This window comes from Mustela erminea, chromosome 3 (assembly GCF_009829155.1).
Source record: "Mustela erminea isolate mMusErm1 chromosome 3, mMusErm1.Pri, whole genome shotgun sequence".
NCBI lineage: Eukaryota > Metazoa > Chordata > Mammalia > Carnivora > Mustelidae > Mustela > Mustela erminea.
In genome coordinates this window covers 93,755,677-93,778,311 of record NC_045616.1, presented here as the reverse complement: position 1 = coordinate 93,778,311, position 22,635 = coordinate 93,755,677, and the positions used below count along the sequence as shown (strand labels likewise).

General features: G+C 36.7%; 1 protein-coding gene across 4 annotated transcripts in view; it reads right to left on the bottom strand.

Moving 5' to 3' along the window:
* Positions 1 to 5,739: 5,739 nt before the first annotated feature.
* Positions 5,740 to 22,635, bottom strand: part of KIF3A (kinesin family member 3A) — a 53,668-nt gene continuing 36,772 nt past the window's right edge. For 2 of the 4 annotated variants that reach the window (XM_032336754.1, XM_032336753.1), the window contains 10 exons: positions 21,640 to 21,711; positions 19,543 to 19,551; positions 16,020 to 16,176; positions 15,445 to 15,625; positions 14,540 to 14,650; positions 14,071 to 14,196; positions 12,371 to 12,424; positions 11,941 to 12,009; positions 11,018 to 11,142; positions 5,740 to 8,980 (listed from right to left, as the gene is read on the bottom strand). In XM_032336754.1, coding sequence (XP_032192645.1) covers positions 8,932 to 8,980; positions 11,018 to 11,142; positions 11,941 to 12,009; positions 12,371 to 12,424; positions 14,071 to 14,196; positions 14,540 to 14,650; positions 15,445 to 15,625; positions 16,020 to 16,176; positions 19,543 to 19,551; positions 21,640 to 21,711 — 953 coding nt within the window. In that variant the 3' untranslated portion in view covers positions 5,740 to 8,931. The other 2 variants (XM_032336751.1, XM_032336752.1) reach the window with 2 other exon arrangements.

The window sequence follows — 22,635 nt, the reverse complement described above, 5'->3', positions numbered from 1 at the left end:
CTTTTCAATAGGTAAATTTAAACATAATATCTAACGCTGGAAAATAAAAAACTAGCTAGAAAGAGTGGTCATTAGATGATGGCTGTGGTAGCTGGGGATGGGTACATGGGAGCTAATTGTACTACCCTGCTTTTATGCACGTTTTTAAGTTTTCATGACAAAAAGTGTGGGGGATGGGGAGAAACCCATAGTAAGTGAATCGAGAAATCTTAGCTTTGGAATCAGGCTAGTAGCCACCATAAAAACTACAAACAAAAAAAAGGGAAGGTGGTTTGTTGAGAATAAGACTTGGAATAAGGATTGGTGAAAGCAAGACGGAAGACTGTTGGCATTCCATGTTAAGTCTGTGACCATGTGCATAAATGAGAAAATGTTTTTAAAAATGAAAGAACTAAACTTAAAAAGACAGATGTTAACAAATATTGGTGAAGATGTAGAAAAGTTGGACCCCTCACATATTGCTGGTGTGATAGGGAAATGGTGCAGCCCCTTCAGAAAACAGTATGACAGTTTCTCAAAAGGTTAAAGGTATAGAGTTATGAATCAACCTAGCAAATTTAATCCTAGGTATCTACCCAAGAAAACTGAAAACTTACATCCGCACATAATACTCTACACCGATGTTCATCACAACATTATCCATAATAGCAAAAGAGTAGAAACAACCCAAAAGACAATCAACTGATCAAAGAATAAACAAAGTGTGGTATTCCTATGCAACAAAATACTACTTGTCAGTAAAAAGAAATGAAGTACCGATACATACTATAATACGGATGAGTCTTGCAAACACTAGGCTAAGTGAAAGATTTTATACACACACACACATAAATAATACATAATGGAATATTACTCAGCCATCAAAAAGAATGCAATCTTGCCATTTTCAACAAACAGATGAACATGGGGAGGGAAAAAAAGACAGAAGCAACCCATAAGAGACTCTTAACTACAGAGAACAACCTGAGGGTTAATGGAGGGGCTGGGAGTGGGCCAGACGGGTGATGGGCATTAAGGAAGGCACTTGTGGTGGTGAGAACTGCACGTTTTAAGTGATGAATCACTAAACTGTATGTCTGGAACCAATATTACACTATATGTTAACTGGAATTTAAATAAAAATTTGGAGAAAAAACAGTAAGAGGTAAAAAGTAGAATACTGGTTGCCAGGGGCTTGGGGTGGATGGAGGAATAGGGAGCAACTCCTAATGGACACAGTGCTTCTTTTGGGAGAGAGGAAAATGTTCTCATCGTAGATAGTGGTGACAGCTGTGTAACTCTGTGGATATATGAAAATCCACTGAGTTGTATACTTGAGAAAGATGAATCTGATAATATATGAGTATACTTACAGTACATAACTTAATAAAGCTGTTATTTTTTTTAAATTAAGAGGGTAAACACAGACAGTGGCGAGATGTTGAAACTTGCCTTTTGAAGCCATGCTCTTTGCAAGAGTATGGATCTAGTAACAGTGAATGAGCGCTCGCGTTTCATCCTCGCTTACACGTATGTGACAAAAATTAATACTAGTACTAAAATTATACCAAAACATGTAACATCTTTTTAACCCTTTCAAAATAAGGGAACAAATCAAAAGCTTAAATTCTCACCCTGACCACAGCCAGTTTCACCCTGCCCACATAAAATACCAGCATGCCAAGGGCAGCAAGTAACTAAGAGAGTCATGGAGCCTTCTAAGGCCAAGCTGAGTACTTTAGTTTCCTTTCTTCTTTGATTGATACTCATTTGCATACAATGGCTAATGTGAGCTGTAGTCTGCCACAGGATATGAGTTGTGGGTTATATTTGTGTACTAAGCCAGGATGGTAAGAGGAAAGATTGTTGGGAAGGAAGATTTACAAAGGGCCATCGGAAGGACAGGCGGGCTCCAGGCAGGTCTGTCATAAGTTTAGTTTCGATGGTTAAGATGCAACTAACAGTTCTATTTACTTCCGGACGGGTGGTTCTGGGCTCTGCATGGAAACACCCAATAATAAGCCCCTGAACGCACCCAGAGAGCGAGAGTACATGAACCGAAGACACACATAAAAAGAATAAGTAAAGAAACGGGGATTAAGTGAAAACAGACAATCGTCATTTAAGCACATTCATTTAGGAAACTGGGCAGCAGCCAGTGTTTCAGGGGGAAGGGGACAGACATGTCTCTGCCTGGCCTAGTGACACACAACAATGTCTGAACCACTCCCTCCCTGCCATCAGCCATCTACATCTTTTGCCGATGAATGTATTGTATCTCTGGCATGCATTAGTAGCTAAAAAACACTTACTGAATAAATGAACGAAGAAAACATGTTTCATTCAAATCTATGGTTGAATGTCTTTTATTGAGCATTCTTGGACCACAGTTGGGAATGCATGGGACGGGGCGGGGCAGGGGGCGCGGGGACTCTTGTTGCTCCAGGTTGGTCCACACCAGTGACCCTCCCCCACATGTTATCTTGGTGAGCCTCTCAGGGTGCCCAAATCATCTGAGAATGGGGAACTTCAGGGCAGAGGGCAGAGAGCACCTTTCTCACATAGGACAGTACATCTGGCAAACAGCACACAAGGTGAGCCCCTCAGTCCCTACCAGCTTCCATGGAGAGCAAGGCACATACCTTCTCTGCTCCTGGAGTGGATTCCTGAATTCAATTCATCAGCTCCAGCTGGAGTTCCGCTTCCAGGTGGAGAACTAAACCCTAGTTCGCTGTCATGCCCAGCATTTTCTGAACTGGGTTTTCCCGGATTACTCATTTTCTCCTCAGCTCTCCACAGTGCAGTGCTTCTCATCCAGCCTTCCAGTTAGCTTCTCCTAGCTGCACTTTAGGCACTCAACCGTCTATTCCCTATTTCTTACTGGCCAGTGCTAAACCTAACATATGTTTTGTGGGCTGGCCGCATACCTGGGTACCTGCTAGGCAACCTGAGAATAGCGAGAGAGCCAGCTGAGAAGACGGCACTGGGCTCCTCTGGCTCAGGACCACGTGAGCCTCCAGGGCCCAGGTATGCACATCACCATTGTCCCAGCCTCCATCTAGCTATTCCTTCACAGCCTTTCCACAAGATATTTCTCTACAACACAAATGATGTGAGGGACCCACTTCAAATCCCTCTGTGGTTTTCCATTCCCTATGGAAAACTCTTTCAAAGTAGGGTCCTGGCCTATCACTTTCATTTTCAGGCTCATCTGTCCCGAAGGCCTTCTACCCTATGTCCAACATCCTACCTATGCCCCCAGCAAGCCAAATTCATGTTACTCCTGCTGCCCAGGATGCTTTACCCAATTTGTTGCAACATCTCCAAAATCACTTTCCCTGGGAAGAAGCCTCTTCTGACCTTGTGGTCAGGTAGATATGTGCAAGATACCATCTTAGCTGCTTGGGAAGAACACTGGGTCTGGCCGCTCACCATTCCCACACGTGAACAACAGCCCTCAATGTGCTGCGTTGGCATTCTCATTTCCAGGGTTGCTTCTCCCTCCTGAGGGAGGCTGTGAGCATTGCAAAAACTTTCTACCCAGTACCGTGTGGGCACCTAGTACCGCGTAGGCACACAGTGAACACAGAAGACTCCAGTGACGGAGTGGCACAATTCGTGATGGAGTAGAAATCAAGGCCAACATAATATTTCTGTAATGACTCTGGTACTTTTAGGTTGGGTTGGGCAATATCCTCTCACTAAGATTAGCATCAACTCCGAGAAGTATTTTATGCAGTTGTAAAGTCCCAGTTAAATTCCTTTGTACCACTGGAGAAATAAAGCCTTTGATTAAAAACTAAAATTTCCCCAGCCCTCTGAAAAGGAGTGGGGGAGGGGAGCAGGTGTGGAAGAATGTGTGATCTGTCATATTCTTTAGTCAGAGCCATAAACGTGTTTGGGTAAGACAAAGTGATGTTCTGATAACGTTGATAAAAGTAACTTGAAGATTGGGTCACAGGAAGCCCAAGATAAATGCTGAGAGGAAACAGGTTCTTTTTGAAGTAGCCTCTTCATAATCATTTTCCCACACATTTGTTCAACTTCTGAAGGAGGACTGAAGACCTGATTTGCTTTGCAAATGAAACAGCCTAAGAGTGAGCAGCTACTGTTGTAACAAATGTGTTTAGAGGCTCCTCCAACACACTTTAAGTTTAGGCTGTGGCTTCAGGACAGTTCTGGCAAGCCCTGGTTAACTGTGGTCCCCTAGGCTGGTCCTGGGCTAAATTTTTTGCTTTGTTTTGTTCTTGCACTTGTTTTTTTAAGAGAGCCTTCTCCAGGGTCTTCCTTGGGACAGACCGTGTCCTCAGCAGCATCCTGACCACACAGGTTTGCTGCGGGCGTGCCTTAGTGGTATGGCTTGGTGAAAGTGTCGGAGCTCCAAAACTCGGCTGGGGAGGATGGGCAGAGGATATGAAGGCAGCACTATTTATTCTCTTGCTTAGGCCATGGCAGGCCTTTCATCTCGTTTTCATGTTCCACACACTGTAGGAGTGTGACCTAAGTTAGCAGTTGGGAAGAGGAAGAGAGCAAGCCTCAAAAGGGCCAGAGGAGTCTCCTATGCAAAAGCACATTTAAGTCCTCTGAGACTTGCTGACGAATCAAAACTTCTCAGTGTCTGCCGTGACTTTCTTAAGGCCACCCAGGACGGAGCTGACTTTCTTAAGGCCACCCAGGACGGAGCCTGCTAATTAATAAACATCTGTTACAAGAATACATAATTAACAACAATTCAAGCAATGTTTTGTTTTGCAGTTTAAGCTCATTCAAAATTTCTGGAAGAGGGGGCGCCTGGGTGGCTCAGTGGGTTAAGCCGCTGCCTTCGGCTCAGGTCATGATCTCAGGGTCCTGGGATCAAGTCCCGCATCGGGCTCTGTGCTCAACAGGGAGCCTGCTTCCTCCTCTCTCTCTCTCTGCCTGCCTCTCTGCCTACTTGTGATCTCTCTCTGTCGAATAAATAAATAAAATCTTAAAAAAAAAATTTTCTGGAAGAGATCACTGTATCTTAGCACTAAGAAATGTCTCCTTTTACCTTTTAGTCAGATATATTTTACATACACACCTCTTTAAGTTTCTGTTCTCAAATACTAAGTGAAAAGGACAACAAAATTTGGATAAAGATATTTTTGGTAAAATAAGTTGTTCTTGTTGTTTTTTAAGAGAGAAAGAATGCAGTATGGGTGGGGGGCAGAAGGAGAAGGAAAGAGAATTTTAAGCTCTATGCCCAGCAGAGAGCCCGACACAGGGCACCATCACATGACCTTGAGATCATGACCTGAGCCAAAATCAGAGTGGGACGCTTAAATGAATGAGCTACTCAGGCACCCCAAAAATAAATGCTGTAAATTAGAAGCACATTTTACTTTTTTAAAAAATATTTTGTTTGAGAGAGCACTAGTAGAGAGAGAAAGAGATTGCAAGCACAAGTGGAAAGCAGAGGGAGAGGAAGAAGCAGACTCCCCACTGAGCAGGGAGCCCAGGACCCTGGGATCCCGACCTGAGTTGAAGGCTGACACTTAACCAACTGACCCACCCAGGTGCCCCAGAAGAAGCACAGTTTAAACCTTTCTCCCAGGTTTGTGTTTCATAATGATTTCTGTTTCAAGACTCACAACATGAAATGCTTGGGGTATAAAATGACACAGGGATCTCTCAACTATACAAAATTCAGATACCAAGCACAAAGACCATACCTACTAATATCAGGATGGACATAAATACAAGACAGTTCAGGAAAGAAGCAGACCACCACTACAGGTATTAGGTAAAGATTTTTATTTCTAACTTAACCATGCTGCATGTATACATACAATATCAATATATACAACTTGAACAAATACAATTTATACATAAAATACAATGAAAGTGTGGCTTTTGAAATTAATGCAATAAACTTATTGTAAGATTTACAAGTTTGGCCAGTATACAGTATTATAGTAATCCTACTGAAGTTATTAATGATTTAAATTAATCAAACTATAGTATAAGTTGAAAGGCACTAGGAAGATCTATGTTTTCTAGTAGCATTTAAGAACAAAGAATCACTAAAAAGAAAAACAAATGTATACATTAAGAAACTGGGCAGACACTGGCGTGCTTAAATGTAAACTCTACCCATTCCTTAATTCACAGCTCTGTAGGAAAGAGAGGGATTTCCCTTAATATAAGAGCTAAGGGGAAAGATATTTTTAAAAAGACTGAAAACAACAACAACCCAAAATCCATAATCGTAACTTTTAAAAACATGTTACAGATAAAGTAGCACGCCTCCCTCCCCCAAGGTAATCTTAAATTTCTTGCTGCAAAAAAGGTCCCCTTTTTCCAGAAAAAAGATGACCTACCTTGGCAAATGGGACTCTACTTGCCAGATAAACACAAGATGCAGGCCCCACCCCCATACCTTGATTAAGCTTTTATTTTAGAAGAATCTAAATAAGAATGGGGGGTACTACTATATTTTGATATTCTAATTATTAGTATATATAATTGAGGTTTTAAAACAAGGTTTATTAAAGAACATATCACAGTTCACATTCTACCAAGGCTCCTTTTAATAAATAAACTTACTTCTTTAAATTAAAGAGAAAATACGCACTCAACAACCTATTTATATGTGCACTCATTTAAAATTTGCCTATTTATTTCAAATAATGAGGTTTCTTTATCTTCATATCCTTTCGTTAAATTAACACTGAAGTTACAAAATATTTCATTTTATGGACAGAGACACAGTACACATGAAGAAACCACAGAATTGCTATGATTAAAGCTAAACGACTATCTCTAAAGTCAGTATCCCATGTTTTCATATGGATATTCAAGCCTGACTTGAATATCTTGTTTTGGTATTTCATAAAATGAATATGTAAAATACATCAGGTATAATCAGTTCTACTGTAAATGTTTAAAAAAAAAAAAAACTAAAGCGGCCTGTTTTGTAAATTCCTCGAGGTTTTGACTTTTTACAGGTTTCTTTTTGTTACTGCAGCAGAAGTGGTACAGAAAAATAACTCTAACATACTGGCTTGAATGTCCTATGTTTTAAATAAGCTTAAAGCAAAAGTTACCCCTATCCCACAGCAAAGGAAATACAGTCAATGATATTTTAAGAGCACTGTGTGGTGACAGATGGGAGCTACGCTTGTGGTGAGCACAGCATAACAGAGCAGGTGAATCACTATGTTGCCCACCTGAAACTAATTTAACACGATGTCAACTCAACTCAAATAAAAATAAAGTCATTCCTTTCCTATTAACTGGATGGTTAAAGGCTAGAAATAAGGACTTTTGAAAAGAAGCTGGCATCTGTTTTTTCTACTGGTAAAATTAAGATTTCTTTAGAGCAACTACTAATAGTTCAATGTGCATCTACAATTGCCAAGATATTCTGTGCACACAAAGTTTTACAAGACACAAATTTACCTCTAGTTTTCACAGTACTTAAACAATGCCCCAAGGAAGTCATAAACTTCTAACTATCTTACACATTACAAAGAAAATGCTGCCAGTTAAATGCAATTCTTACTACCTAGAAAATATTCACTATACGTAGGACATTTAGTATACCACCTTTGGGATGCACTTTAAATTTAGGGACCACCTCACAAGTACGCCACCTTTGCTCACCCGCCCTCTGTACACAGCTTTGTGACTACAAACCAAAATTTAACCAAAATTACTAAAATACTGTTCACTTAGTAAATACTTACTTCAAGTCTCAAACTTGCAACCAATGGACTTCAGGGCTGATTACATAATTTTAAAACCCATAAAAGATATAATATTAAGTGGTTTAGGAGTAGCTAAACTTACAAAAAATTTAACATTTTGTAAGCAGCTAATACGAGAACAATTCTATTACAACTTATTTACTATAAAATAAAATTTCTTATTTTTAGACGAATATACTCTAACTGGGAGTTGTCAATAAAAGAAATTCAGGGAAAAATATTTTCTTTTTATAAAATATGAATAAAAACAAAACAAAGTGTTTTAAAGCCAAAGAATTAAAACACATATATATTTTCTGCTTTGGTTGCATTTTGTGAAAAATGGAGACCTTTCTCAGTTGGGAGATACAAAGCAATTTCCAACACAATTTAAAACTCAGACACAAGAAAGCAAGCATCCATTAGTCACACTTCAAAGTGAGTTTTAGAAAATATACACATATGGGCAAAGATCAGTGACCAATATTAGCTTAATTTTCTGCAATTCTGACTCCTATCTACATACAAATTCAATGCTTCAAGAAAACATAAAACCAGAACAAAAAAGGTGCATTTGATATGAAGAGGCAAAAAAGGTCAAGAGGTCCAGAAGAAACATATTTCCAGCTTTTGTATTTTAAACATATATACTTCTAAAGAGTGACTGCTGAATTATAAAATTTTCTAAAGATCAGTAAGAGGAGTTATCTTATACTTAAAACAAAATGAATATTAGTATAAAAATTAGAACATTTTTGAACAGGCCAGGCGGGTATTAGGATCGAATAATGTCTTAGATGTGCAGCCCACACATTCATATATGACAGCACGACACAGAACAATGAGATCTGCTACTTTCTGTATGCAAAACAGGGCTTACGTTTTTCTTCTATTTTAACTATCTAGTTACCTAATTATTACAGCAGTTGAATAAATCACTAGCAGATTTATGTATATATTTAAACTGCAACTCTCTGTAGTATGAGCTCCTCCCCCAACTTCCCGGCACAGTATAAACTGGAGTACAATATGACAATTTGAAGAATTACCTGTTGTACAATTTTAATATGACATTAATATGTATACTAAGATTTATTAGGCAATTCATTAGTTCCAGTCTTACTCCATGACTTACAGCTTCCGTTATTTGAAATTACAGAATAGTCTTCAGGGTTTTAAGTAAAGATTTTGTCCAGGCATAAGACTATCACTAATTTTTATTGTGACTTTAAGTCTGTAACATTTACTGAAGTAAAGAGTCAATTACAGTTTCAGGCTTTGCAGAACGCTTTCTGTTTGGAGGAGAGAAAAAGAAAACATGAATGCCTTCCTAGAAGACCGAATGCAAGCACTTTACATTAGGTAGCAGATAATACAGGGTGGCCATAAGGTCTAAAAACAGGCCAAAGTTTGCCATGTCTGACTATGTTAAGAGATCAATTAAAGCCCACCTTTTTAGGCCAGGGGAAGTAGCCTAAAATAGGAGCAGGAGCACGGCACTCCATACTCTCAACCAGAATGTAAGGGATTGAGTGGATGAAAACTTCTAAAATTGGACTAGACAGGCCAAGCCAAGTGGGCTGCATGCTTGTCAGACCCGAATCCCTCGATTATCTGTTCTGGGGCATGCTGAAGGTCCAGATTCATTCAGTGAAGAAAAGAGACAGAAATCATCTGAAGTAACACCTTACAGATGATGTGCACATGAATGTTCTGTGTTCACTGGAATTTTGCTTGGCACACTGTACTGTGCTTTTCTAATGAGAATATCCCATTGAACATTATCAGGTAAAGTAACGCAACACCAATAAGCCTTATATTATGTATATTTACCTATGTTTAGGGCCATCTATTGTTTTTGTAATACAGAAGGCTAATTCTGGTATGCAGAGAATAAATGTGGCTCATCTAATGTAGGTGAATTTTTTAATGTTAAACCACAAAATAAATATTTTTAAGTGAGCATTCTGAATGCTTATCAAATTGTTTGTTTTAGGTCCTTGTGGTTAAAAAAAAGAGTGACTAAAAACTATGAAATGTCATGTAAATAATCTGGATTTCTGGCTCCTCCTTTGAAACAAGAAGATCCAGAAACAACAGGCCCTTTATTCCCCAAACTAACTAGAACAGGGTAGCAGCCACTTACTTCAGACAGACCACTCTCCACTTTGCCCCAGTCCCAGCCACTGCCTATTTCTCTCTTATGCCAAGGCCAACTGCCTTACCGCTTATCATCACCCTTGCACTGTAATTTTTCTTGTTAACCACAGAATTAATAGAAAAATATCTCTATTAAAAAATGGAGGGAAAAAAAATACCTAATAGAATTTCTATTTCTCTGATTTCTTCATTCACTAAATATTACACACCTGGCTTCCACTGACATATGAAAAGTTTTTAACAACTGGCACCTAAATGCTAAAAAAGGTAAAACCTTGTACACTTTTAAAATGCTGATTCCTCCTGAGTTCAACTATACCAAATTTATAAATGTTAGGTTATACCTATGATATGATGTAACACAAAAGTATTAAAACCATACAACTTCATCTTACATGTAACTCAGAAGTTTCTATACTCAAAGGCAAGGGGATAAATAAGCTTATTGTTTCCTATCATTCCAGGAGACCCAAGTATTACAATCAGTTTAAATAAGCATAATAGTACCTGATATAGGGCAGGGAGAGAAGAAATAAGCTCCAGCCCTGATTTCCCTGGGCTTGTTATGATACATAGAGACTACTCAACAGTAAAAATCAGCACTCAAAGGACAGGGAAAGATGGGCAGACAAATTTTCTTTAACTGATGACTGAGAAGGTCAAGGTTCTTGGGGCAATGTTTCTGATAGAGAAACAAGACAGCAAGTACAAGACCTTGGGAGTCGACCAGGCAAATCAATCAGCATCTCACTGGAAGAATTACTATTAAGAATTAAGGGATTAAGATAATAGATGACTTCTAATACATTTGGTTATAACAAAGAAAATTAAAAATAAACTATTACTGAGGAGGGCTAAAGGAGTTGGAAGACTTAATTCTTTAGTTTTTACTTACTCAAATCATAACTACATAATGACTCTAATATTTATTTAAATACATCTAAAATGTAGCAAATAGAGCTAAAATATTACATTAACTAAATTTCCTCTAAATGTGCTACTTTAAATATCCTGCTGCCTCTATTTCCTAGTGCTGAAAGACCATCCTTACCTTCGCCCTGTCTTTGGCCTTGCTTTCCCCTTTGAAGTCCGTACCTAAATTTCCTCTAAATGTGCTACTTTGAATATCCCGCTGCCTCCATTTCCTAGTGCTGAAAGGCCATCCTTACCTTCGCCCTGTCTTTGGCCTTGCTTTCCCCTTCGAAGTCCGTGGCCTCTCTAATTTCATCAAGGACTGCCGGAGGCTCTCCTCTGTGTAGGCAAGATACACATGGGAAAGGTCCACTTCAAAGGGCTAAGTAAAGGAACAAACACAAAACACTCTTATAGGACTGATTTAAACCAGGCGTGGCAGGAAGATGTAAAATACTGAACAAACTCCTAGAAAAAATCTGCAGAACAAAAGACCAAAGAAATGTCCAAGGACATCTTCTTCTAATGCCATTTGTCTCAAATGTATTCACCAAGGGGTGGTAAAGAAGAAACCCTGACACACTATAAACTCCTTTGTAGGAAACTGCTGCTGTTTTCCCTGCGGCTGCTGCTCTTACTGATGCAAGTCAAGGACTAGCTTGGAGAAGTACAGACGCATTCTGGTCTCTAACTCTTCCCCCCACAGCCTGGAGAGGTGGTGAAGAGTGCTCTGAAGAAGCTGCTATGCCCCTTGTGTCATACAAAGCAGAAGCCTGCCCTCGTGACTGAGGGGAGCAGAAACGTCCTCTATCACCCCTCTGGGGCTTCTCTTCCCAGGAGATCTGCCTATTTTTCAGCAGAGCTGATTAATTTATAGCATTTTTTTAAAAGATTTTTTATTTATTTATTTGACAGAGAGAAATCACAAGTAGATGTAGAGGCAGGCAGAGAGAGAGAGAGAGAGAGAGAGGGAAGCAGGCTCCCCGCCGAGAAGAGCCCGACGCGGGACTCGATCCCAGGACCCCGAGATCATGACCCGAGCCGAAGGCAGCGGCTTAACCCACTGAGCCACCCAGGCGCCCCTAATTTATAGCATATTGATAACACAATTTAGTGACCCATATTCCTAATAAAGGAACTGTAGTTATATTTAAAAAAAAAAAAAAAAAAGCATTCTTACATCTTTCTCTTTTTTATCAGGAGCTGGAGTCTGCTTTCTCATGTTATTTCCTGTGTAGGCAACACATTTCTCAAAAAAGAAGAAAAAGGGGAGGAAGGAAAAATGTCTTAATTAGCAGTTACACTATAAATAAGGCAAATTATTTTGAGATCTACTAATGTTATGGTCATAAAACATGCTCAAAATTTGAAGGCTGGAAAAGAAAGGGATTTACAGGTCATACAGTCCTATGAAGCCCCAAACTATACCATTTCCCCTGAAAAGTTTGTGTGTTATAATATAGTTAATTAGGAAAACATCTTATCCACTCCTGTGGAGTCTCATCTGATTCATTCTCGGAACCATCTCTCTCCCCCTATAACCCAGCATAGATCCAGTCTATAGGAAACAGTCCATAAGGATTTCATGAAAGAATGAAGGTAATACTCACTAGCTGCCATTCTCCTATGTCTTCATTCCAGTGGACGTAGTTTTCAATCATTTCCTTTTAAGAGTCAAAGATGGTCTACTTTTAATGTTTAATAACATTTAAAATACTGGAAAATATTCACAAAACTAAAATCCTAAGTAAAAAAAGATGCCTCAAAACATTATATACGGCATTATAACTTTTTTTATACATTTAAAAATAGACTTTGAAAGAATACATGTAAATGCTAGTAAACTATGTTCTTACACAAAAAGCAAGGAAAGAACATGGAGAACATGGGATTCAGGATGATGGTTACCTTGAGTTGGAAGAGGCAAAGGGATGGAAGAGAGAAGAGGGAAACCATTTGGTTAGAAGTAGGACACTGTCATGGTATTGGCTTTTGTTACTCATGACAAGTTCACTACAAAATAACCAAAACAAACATACAGACAAAAACTAACCAACTAAATAAAACCAGGTCACTCAAAGACCAATAAGGAGAACGCACCATTAACCAATAATTAATTCTGTGCACCTGAGATCCAGAGGAAAAAAATATTAAGGCTTATTTTCAGAAAAAAATCTTTAAGCTATAAGAGTCTCAGTTTTTTGAAAAACCAGTATGTTAAGGTTTACTAAAATGTACTAGAAAAATGGAAATTTTGAGTAAAGAAAAAGAAAGGCTGAGAAGGAAAGGCTGAGATTTTAAAGTTATACTAGAATTAAGAATCAGCATCCGGGGGCGCCTGGGTGGCTCAGTGGGTTAAAGCCTCTGCCTTCGGCTCAGGTCCTGATCCCAGGGTCCTGGGATGGAGCCCCGCATCTGGCTCTCTGCTCCGCAGGGAGCCTGCTTCCTCCTCTATCTCTGCCTGCCTCTCTGCCTACCTGTGATCTCTGTCTGTCAAATAAATAAATAAAATTTAAAAAAAAAAAAAAAAAGAATCAGCATCCATCTGGAGATGGATGGTAGTGACTGCAAAATACTATGAATATACTTAATGTCACTGAACTGTATTCTTTTTTTTTTTTTTTTCCTCTTTCAAGATTTATTTATTTTGGAGAGAGAGAGAGGGAGACAGAGAAAGACAGAGGAGGGAAGGGCAGAGGGAGAAAAAGAATATTAAGCACACTCCCCGCTGAGCATAGAGCCAGACACAGGGCTCAATCTCACAACTCTGAGATCATGACCTGAGCTGAAATCAAGAGTCAGACGCTTAACTGACTGAGCCACCCAGGCACCCCTGAACCATATTCTTAAAAATAGTTTAAAAAGGCAAATTTTAGGGGGCGGGGCTGGGGGGGTAGGGGAGGTAAATTTTATACCATGTTTATTTTATCATATACACCACACCATAACCACATAGACGCACACACACACACTTGGTATCCATAAGCAGGGAGAAAAATTAGCAAAGGAGTTTTGTTTATTCTATTTATAGGATTAATTATATTGAATGTAAAAATAGGACCTATACCTTGATTCTGAATGCAATTACATAAATCTAGGTTCTTCCAAAGGGCTGAGAAATTCTTACTTATATACTCAGAGAATTATGTATTAAGTTAATAGCAGAAATGTGATGGCATTAGTTCAAGAAAATTTTACTGTCAACAACTAAAATGTAAATACTTACCATCAATTAAATTAGAATTTACATTCCTTATTTCTCCACCCCAGCCAGTGATGTAATATCTAAAACAGAGAACTTCCCTCTTACCTGATAATCTTGAGGTATGAAGTTATCAATGATAAGCATCTGAAGTCGGAGCTCCCGGCTAAGTTGTCGAATATTCTCCAGTAAGCCTTCAATTTCCCTCTGATGCTCCTGTTGGAGATCAGCCATCTACCAGAAAACCAATGAAATATTAAGGGCAAACAAGATTTTAAATATAAGATAGTTCCAACTGATATAGGCACTGGCCTAAGAAACCCTGTAAGAGCTTACTCAGTTCCTTCACAAACAATAGACAGAATGACACTACCCATTACTGTCTATTCCCGTGTTTTTAAGGTTGGAAATACATACTATAGCTTAATAGCTAAAATTTTAGCTATAAAAATGTTTTTTCTTTAAGATTGTAAGCATACGTTAAGATCTCTTAAAGATTTTTAATCATACTTACTCAAAGAAAAAAATTTTTTTTTAATTCCGAGCTACATTTATAGGTAATTTCTAGGAAACCAACCTCTGATTTGGCAGCCATCAACATAGTCCAAACTTTCTTTAATTTCTTGGTTTTTCCCTGTGCTTCCTCTTGCAAGCTGGTATACTTTTCTTCAATATCCAAGCGTTCTTGCTACAACAAAAAAAAACAGACATCAGAATTTTCTTCATTAAATTGAAAATTTAATTATTTAACAAATGAGGGGCGCCTGGGTGGCTCAGTGGATTAAGGCCTCTGCCTTCGGCTCAGGTCGTGATCTCAGGGTCCTGGGATTGAGCCCTGCATTGGGCTCTCTGCTCAGCAGGGAGCCTGCTTCCCTCCCTTTCTCTCTGCCTCTACTCTGCCTACTTCTGATCTCTGTCAAATAAATAAGTAAATAAATATCTTTAAAAAAAATTCTATAACAAATGATAAAAATCTTGGGCAACTAATATTTTTCAAAACAATTCACAGATCTGCTTTAAAATTTTACTAAGATTATAGATACAAGACAAATACTATATGATTTCACTTATATGTACAATCTAAAAAACCAAACAAATGAACAAAGAGACAAACTAAAAGCAGAAACAGACCCGGCACTATAGAAAACAAACTGATGCCTGGGTCTGTGGGGAGAAAGGAAAATGGGTGAAGGGGAGTGGGAGGTACAGAATAAGTTGTGGGAATGAAAGGTACGGCATAGGGAATACAGTCCATAATACTGTAATAGGATTATATGGTAACAGATGACAATTACACTTGTGGTGAGCACAGAATAACATATAGAGAAGTTTAATCACTCTACATCTGAAGTTGTACATCTGAAACTAGTCTAACACTGTGTGTCCACTATACTTAATTAAAGACGATGGATATAAAGCTTTTCACTAGAGGAGTTAAATACTTAAGGAAAAGTGCCAGCCAAAACCAGAAAGTCACATTACCTCTTTTTCCTCAAGTTCTCTGCGAAGTTGCTCTGCTCTTTTCCTCCGTTCTTCCAGTTCCATATTCGATTCTTCAAGAAGTTTCTCTTGTTCCTCAGCTTTTGCCAACAAATCAACACCACCCACAATTACCTTCTTCTCCAGTGCAGATAATTTCTCTAGCAAAGACTGATGTTCTTGTCTGTTGATTAAAAATGAGAACCACCATCAATTATTCACTATTCTACCAATATCATTTCCCAAAACTTTATAGGTATTTGGAAGCAGAATTTCAAAACTGAGATATAATTATGTAACAACTCTATCGGATTATATCACAGGGTAGTATAAATTAACTTATGATTTAATCTATAACATCCAAATTCACTGGTAATTTTCTTCCTACATAGAGATGAAATAATAAAAACAGATGTAATTTTTGGAAATAGAACACATAAAACAAAACCCTCTATCCAAAAAAGCTATTCTGGAGACAAAAATCAAGCTTTTAATTAGTATTCAATTCTCTCTCATATATCCTATGCAAAATATTGGAAATTTAAATCACGAATCCAACTCAATTAAGTAATACTCACTGGGCCTTAAGAAGATCTTTCTCCCGTTTCTCTAATTCAGCTCTAGCCTTGTTTCTTTCTTCTTCTTCCATATCAAGCTTTGTTTCAAGTGCTTTTCTCTCCTCATCAATTTTTGCCTGCATTTCAACCATCTTATCTGGGGACACTTTCTTTTTACCTATATGAGTCATTTAATTCCAACAATCACTTTAAAGCCAGTTTTTTAGAATTTTATAAATTATCTTCAATTTATAAGATACATTCCTCAATAATACAAAATATCAACATTTTAAGGAAATCAAATAAATATTTGATTTCTATTATGTTCCTAGAATAACTTTGCTAAACAAAATGTTGTATAACTGTGCAATGATAACTAAGAACAAAAGTATGTGAAAAAGAAGCAAAACAGGTAAGTAAAGGAAAAGAAAGAGAAAGGTTAATAAAGGGCCAAATTTAAAAAGCCAAAGATCTATGGGTCCCCAAAAAAGATATATGTTCAAAAAAGCAGTAAGATTAGTTATTTTTTTATGATAACTAGGTAGGTACAAAATCAAGTGGCTTCTCAAAATGCCCCCCCAAAATTTATTAAAACAAATGAACAAACCGAAGTCACATATAGACATAAATTGCACAGACAAGCGTGTCAAGGCCAAATTTATAGCAACAAGTTCCTAATATATATCTTCAGAGTTTTCCTAAAATGTATGTCTAATAAAATTATTTGGAAGTATTTCATCTCATAGTATACCTTAAAGGATGAAGTTCTATACTAATTATATAATGGCTATGTTATAATTAACCAGGCATTTTACAGTTGCTGAGCTACCATGATCACCTATCTTAAATGAGCAACTAAAACAGCTTGTTACTATTGTCAAACTCAGGATCCTGAACCTAAACCATTTTAAATGTGCTAAATATCAAATAAAAGTAGAAATACTACCAAATAATAAAGCTGGAAATATGGCTTCCAATTGATTATTTTGACTATAGTGCCTAGCAGAGTGTTTCATATACACACAACAGATGTTCAGTAAAAGCTAACTGAATGAATTAGAAAATCATGAAATTAAAATGAAAAACCAAAAAGAGAAAATAAAAAAATAGGTTATTAAACTGGTTATGAAACTGAGTCAAATATAATTCATTTCTGGTAATATAATGTCTTTGAAACATACTTTCCTTAGAAAAACAATCAAACTTTTCATAGAATTGGTATGAGGCTCTCCTGAAAGCTTTCTGTCATTCTTAACTTCCTTCCCAAAGGACCACAGAAGAATATAAACCTGAGGAGTCTATAAATCGTTAATGTCTCCACCCAAAAGCTAGCCCCTACTGCTAACAAGGAAAGAAAACTGAAAGATAATGCGGGTGCAGGTATATATCTGAATATATACTTTCAGGAACCATGAGATGAAGAATTATTCATAGACTTTAAATCTTTAGGATACAATTATATTAAAAAAACAAACCCAAGGTTTTAAAATATATACCCTTCATTTCTATAGAAATAAAGGTCTAAAGCAAACTTAAGCCACAAAACAAGTCAGTTCAATAAAAGAGTAAATAAGAGCACTGATCCAAATTCATGCTTTGGTGTGGTGTGATTCATTGCATTCCAAAAGTCAGAATGTAGACCTGAATGTGTTGGCTTCTTTGGCACAGTCACCTGTATTGAATGTCCTGAGTTACGCTGTTAAAAAATTTTATTTTTAAGTAATCTAATTCCTTTTCCCATGAACTCCTAGAAAGGATTTCTGATCAGTAGTACTATTTCTAAGAAATCTGAGTGGGAAAAGTGTAAATTCAAGTATAAAGTTAAATGCATGCAGACAGTGCCTGGCTGATAAGCTGGCAGAGCATGAGACTCTTTATCTTGGGATCGTGAGTTCGAACCCCATGTTGGGTATAGAAACTAGGTAAAAATAAAATCTTTAAAAATAAATAAATAAATGAATAAAGTGTGTGCATTTAAAAATCATAACTTACTTTCCACCTCAGAATTACAAATTTTTTTTTTTTTAATGGCAAGTATGTTAAGACAAAAAAAACCTCTGTATGAAGACATGGATATACACACACTAACAATATAGTCGAAATGATCTGATAAATATATGCACATTAATTTTTAGGCTTGTAGAGTTCCAATTGTTTGGTTAGCAGTTAACAACCTGCAGTCTCCAACCGCATTAAGAGGCAGTAAAAAAATATATATTACATGTAGAAATACAAAAGCACAACCTTTTGATGAATTACTACCAGGCCTGAACTGCATTAGTTATTCAAAACCATTCAGGTAGTATTTTCCCACTGATGCTTTAGCAGCAAAAATCTTACTGTGCTCCTACAACATTCTCATAAAGAATACCATGCATTTATAGCTAGGTTCAGTTTCAAAAGTCTAATATTTTAAGTAACAGAATTTCTAGTCAGTATTATTCAGATAAATCATTGTATTTCTCTCCAAATAATATATTAGGCTAAATGTGAATATATTCCAACTTTCCTAACCAGGCACTTAAAATCATGACATCACTAAAAGTCACTTTCAGATTGTTTTGGTTTTCTCTTAAAGATTTTCTAAAAATCTTAAACAAACCACCCAAAAACCCTTCTTTTACTACTGCATGACACAATTCAACACAAAATTTCAGGTAAATAAATCTAAAAAAAAAAAATGGTGATGTCATATAGTATTTAATTAAGCCAAACAGGAGTAGTAATATTTTTAGTTGCCTTCACCAAGTGTTCCAACCAAAACTGTCAAAATGAACTTTGGCAAGATAAGGTTAAAGGGAAGAATTTCAGGAAGACTTAAGTGAATTTTATTTTCATTACATGAGCACTCATGGGTATAAGTAACCACGCATTTGATTCCTTGTTTTAAAAAAAAGAAATGCTTGAAAGTGAAAATCATTTATATTTGTATTACCAAAATTTGGCTTAATGGGTCTTTAAAAATTTAGGAAAAAAGATCATGTCATCTGCTTCTGGTGTTATATTTGTCTATTTTGTCAGTTAAGTCTACAGAATCCAGTGTAGTTGTCACTGTCACTCAAATACTTCTGAACTCTTCAACTAAAAAGATCATTTGGAAAAAAGAATGTTCCTAGGGGCGCCTGGGTGGCTCAGTAGGTTAAAGCCTCTGCACTCAGCTCAGGTCATGGTCCCAGGGTCCTGGGATCAAGCCCCACATGGGGCTCTCAGCTCAGCGGGAAGCCTGCTTCCCCCTCCCCTCTCTTTCTCTGCCTGCCTCTCTGCCTACTCACGATGTCTGAAATAAATAAATAAAATCTTAAAAAAAAAAAAAAGAATGTTCCTAATATCTTCCTAAACAAAAACTGAAATGAATTTTTTTTTATTTAATTTAGGAGAAAAGGTTTTTTTAAAAAAGCTACTGTTGGAAGATATTTTTAAATACAAAAGACAGATACTTACCTTGAAAAAAATTAAATTTAAAAAATGTAGTGCAATTAAATAACAAAGTTCTTTATAGTTTAAATAATTTGTATCATGTGGAGTGCAAATCAATCACACCAACCTGCTTGATCTTTCAGTAAGAGTAGTAAGCAAATCGTAGACAGGAAGCATATGCACAGAGATGAAGAGGAAAAAAAAAAACATTATTTCCTTTGTAAAACAAAGAAAAATGTTTAACAGCATTTATTCATAGTATAAATATAGAAATAAATCAAATCATTATCAAAACTGAAAAAGAGCAGCTTTATGTAAAAAGAAAAGCAAATTCAACACAATCAGAGATGTAATTTAAGCAAATAAGATTGAGACTAAGATTACAATTTAAATCAATCTCAAGAGCTCACAATGACTCCCAGACTCCTGCAAATATAATAGTTCAGCACCAAGTGGTTATACTAATGGTACACATGGAATTGGGAACCTGCTAAAATCTGGGAAGTAATCTAAAAGGACAAAACAGGAAATAAAGCCAATTTTAAAAATTAGTAAGTTAAAAGTAGCAAAATTTGCACTGTCAATTTATAGAATTTCCCAATTCAATGTTCTAATATAAAGATCCCATACAGGTGTGCCTCCCCTTTAAGAAAATCCACACAAAAACCTTAATCAACTAAAGAGATAATTGGATTATAGCAGTTTGCAGTGATAATTTGATTAACAAAAGGACAATGAAGAAACATTAAGAACAGCAAGTTCTCCCAAAAGATTTGATTTTCCAATTTGATTTATAAGCTATTTTTTCAGAAAAAAAAATTAACTGCATAAAGTGAAGTACACCTGTATAACAACGAACTTGCATTCAATCTATTAGTAGATTGTTAAGGGTAATTATGATTCCATAGAGGTAAATGATCAACTGATGATTCAAGCAAAGAACACCTTAAAAAAAATAGCCATTCGTATTTTTAAAAGGGAAGGTACATACACGTTCACAGCAACCACATGCTAGGAATACTATTTTTCCACTTCACCAACACGCCCACATCACAACAGAAGAAGTCAATGTTATGAGCTAGGTACACAAACAGTGACTAATGAACTCATTTCATAACATATTTTCATATAACTACTACTTTAAAGATTAAGGTAAATTTTAAAACAGAAACTTAAATTATAATGCCACTCAGGTATTTTCTCATATCTGACAGTTTATAGTACAAAATAATAACTCTATATGGTTTCTAAGGAAATTTCTTGTATTTTATAAATTGTCCTATACAATTAATTGTTTTGGTAAAATGTAAGAGTTGTCAAGAAAGAAAACGATTCCTAATATTCTTGCAATTCTTCCTTTAGACAGCTAAATGCATTAAGAATAACCAAATGTGCTTGTTATTAGTTTTAGAAAACTAAGTACATAGATAATGCTTTAAAAGACAGTAAGCTGCAATCTAGTAGGAAAAAAAAAAGTCACTTCCCTTTTCTCCTAAAATTATAACTAAAAATTAGCAATACTTTTCAACTGATTTAAGGTTTAAGAAAGAAACTTTGTGACTGAAATATGTCTAGACAGATCCTGCATAAACAACTTCTTGTGGATCTGAATTCTCTAATCACAGAGTAGAGTTCCTTAAAATCAATCAGGCAGTTGAGAAAGAGAGAAAAGTGGCCATCTGAAATAAAATTATTATCCAATGTATCTTTACTTGCTTCAAACTTTATGTTTTTCTTCATTTGGGAGCTTTCAATCTTAAGCTACCCCTAAGAATGGGATACCACAGCATCAAATCTTTAACTTAAGACATGTTATAATGGGCACTGGTGTATTGCCAAATCTAATTTATACTTTTAGAAATTCAGGATTTGTTACTGCATGTCCCTTATACTGACTAGGATTGGAAGTTTATCCTGAAACATAAAAAGGAACCATAAGAATTATTCTTTTATACAGCTTACTCGCTCTCTTTACATTATCTCAATTGCAAAAGCATGAATCTCTCTTCCATTATCTCAAACATAAGCTTAAGCACACGTTTTAACAATTACAGTTAACTGGAAGCGATGAAGAAGGGGGAAATATCACATGCTTTGTCCTACTGAGAAGTCCAACATGTATTCTTGAATTAATGACAGGGAGCAGTGCAGCATTTCTCCAATGAAGCACATGGGTTATGGAAAAGCCAAAGCTCTGTGAGAGAATTTAAGAGCTACCACTCACTAGGCAAGGACTTATCCCGAGGTTTCTCTATGACAGAACATGTGGAGTCTGAACTACTGCTGCTGCTACTGCCTGGAAGACAAAGAAGTGAGCCCGACAGGAACCAAAGAAAGAGGAAACAAGAAAATGAACACACACACAGAGGAAAATTCAGTGCCAGAGAGAGAATTTTGAAGAACAATCAAGCTTTCCATTAAAGAATCAAAATGTACTTTCCCTTAATACAAGTCTTGGTAGACTACCCAATATTCTCTAGTTACAAAACTAGACGGGGCAAACCGGACTCCTTTAAGCATCTACTGTGGGCAAATCCCACTACCCAGTTACAACATAATAATTCAGAGGGCTGAAATGACATGAATCAAAAATAAGGCATTTGGTGACATTTAAGTCTACTTAAACTATTTACCCGGTAAGTTACAGGAAGTGAGTTTTAGAATTTAAAGTTATGCACCATTAAAACTATAGGAATGATGAACTGCCCTTCATCATCTTGACAGCTGGGTTCATCTCCAATTTCACCCTCCACCAAAACATCAAACAACTGGATATAATTATGTATGTTTCAGGTTTCATGGCAGAACTGTGAAAGGCTCACTAAAAATCTTCAAATCTCTAAGTCTAGAAGGTAGTTATCCTATTAATAAATACTTTAACATATTAAGCAATGGCATTTTTTGCCTATTTTAAATTTTATTTTAAACAAATCTATGATATGCTTTAGCTATGAATAGTCTGTGAAAAAATAGGGATGAACACAAAGCCATATATCTAAATAGGCGGACAGCAAGCATTTTCTGTTAAGGGACAGATAATAAGTGCTTTAAGCTTTGTGGGCCATACAGTCTCATCTGAAAGCAGCTGAACACCATATGCAAACAAATAAGCATGGATGTTTAATAAATTTATAAAAACAGGTGGTGGGCCAGATTTGGCCAGTAGACCACAGCTGGCCAGCTCTTGCTCTAAATCATGCTCTTCCTGTCTTCTGAAATG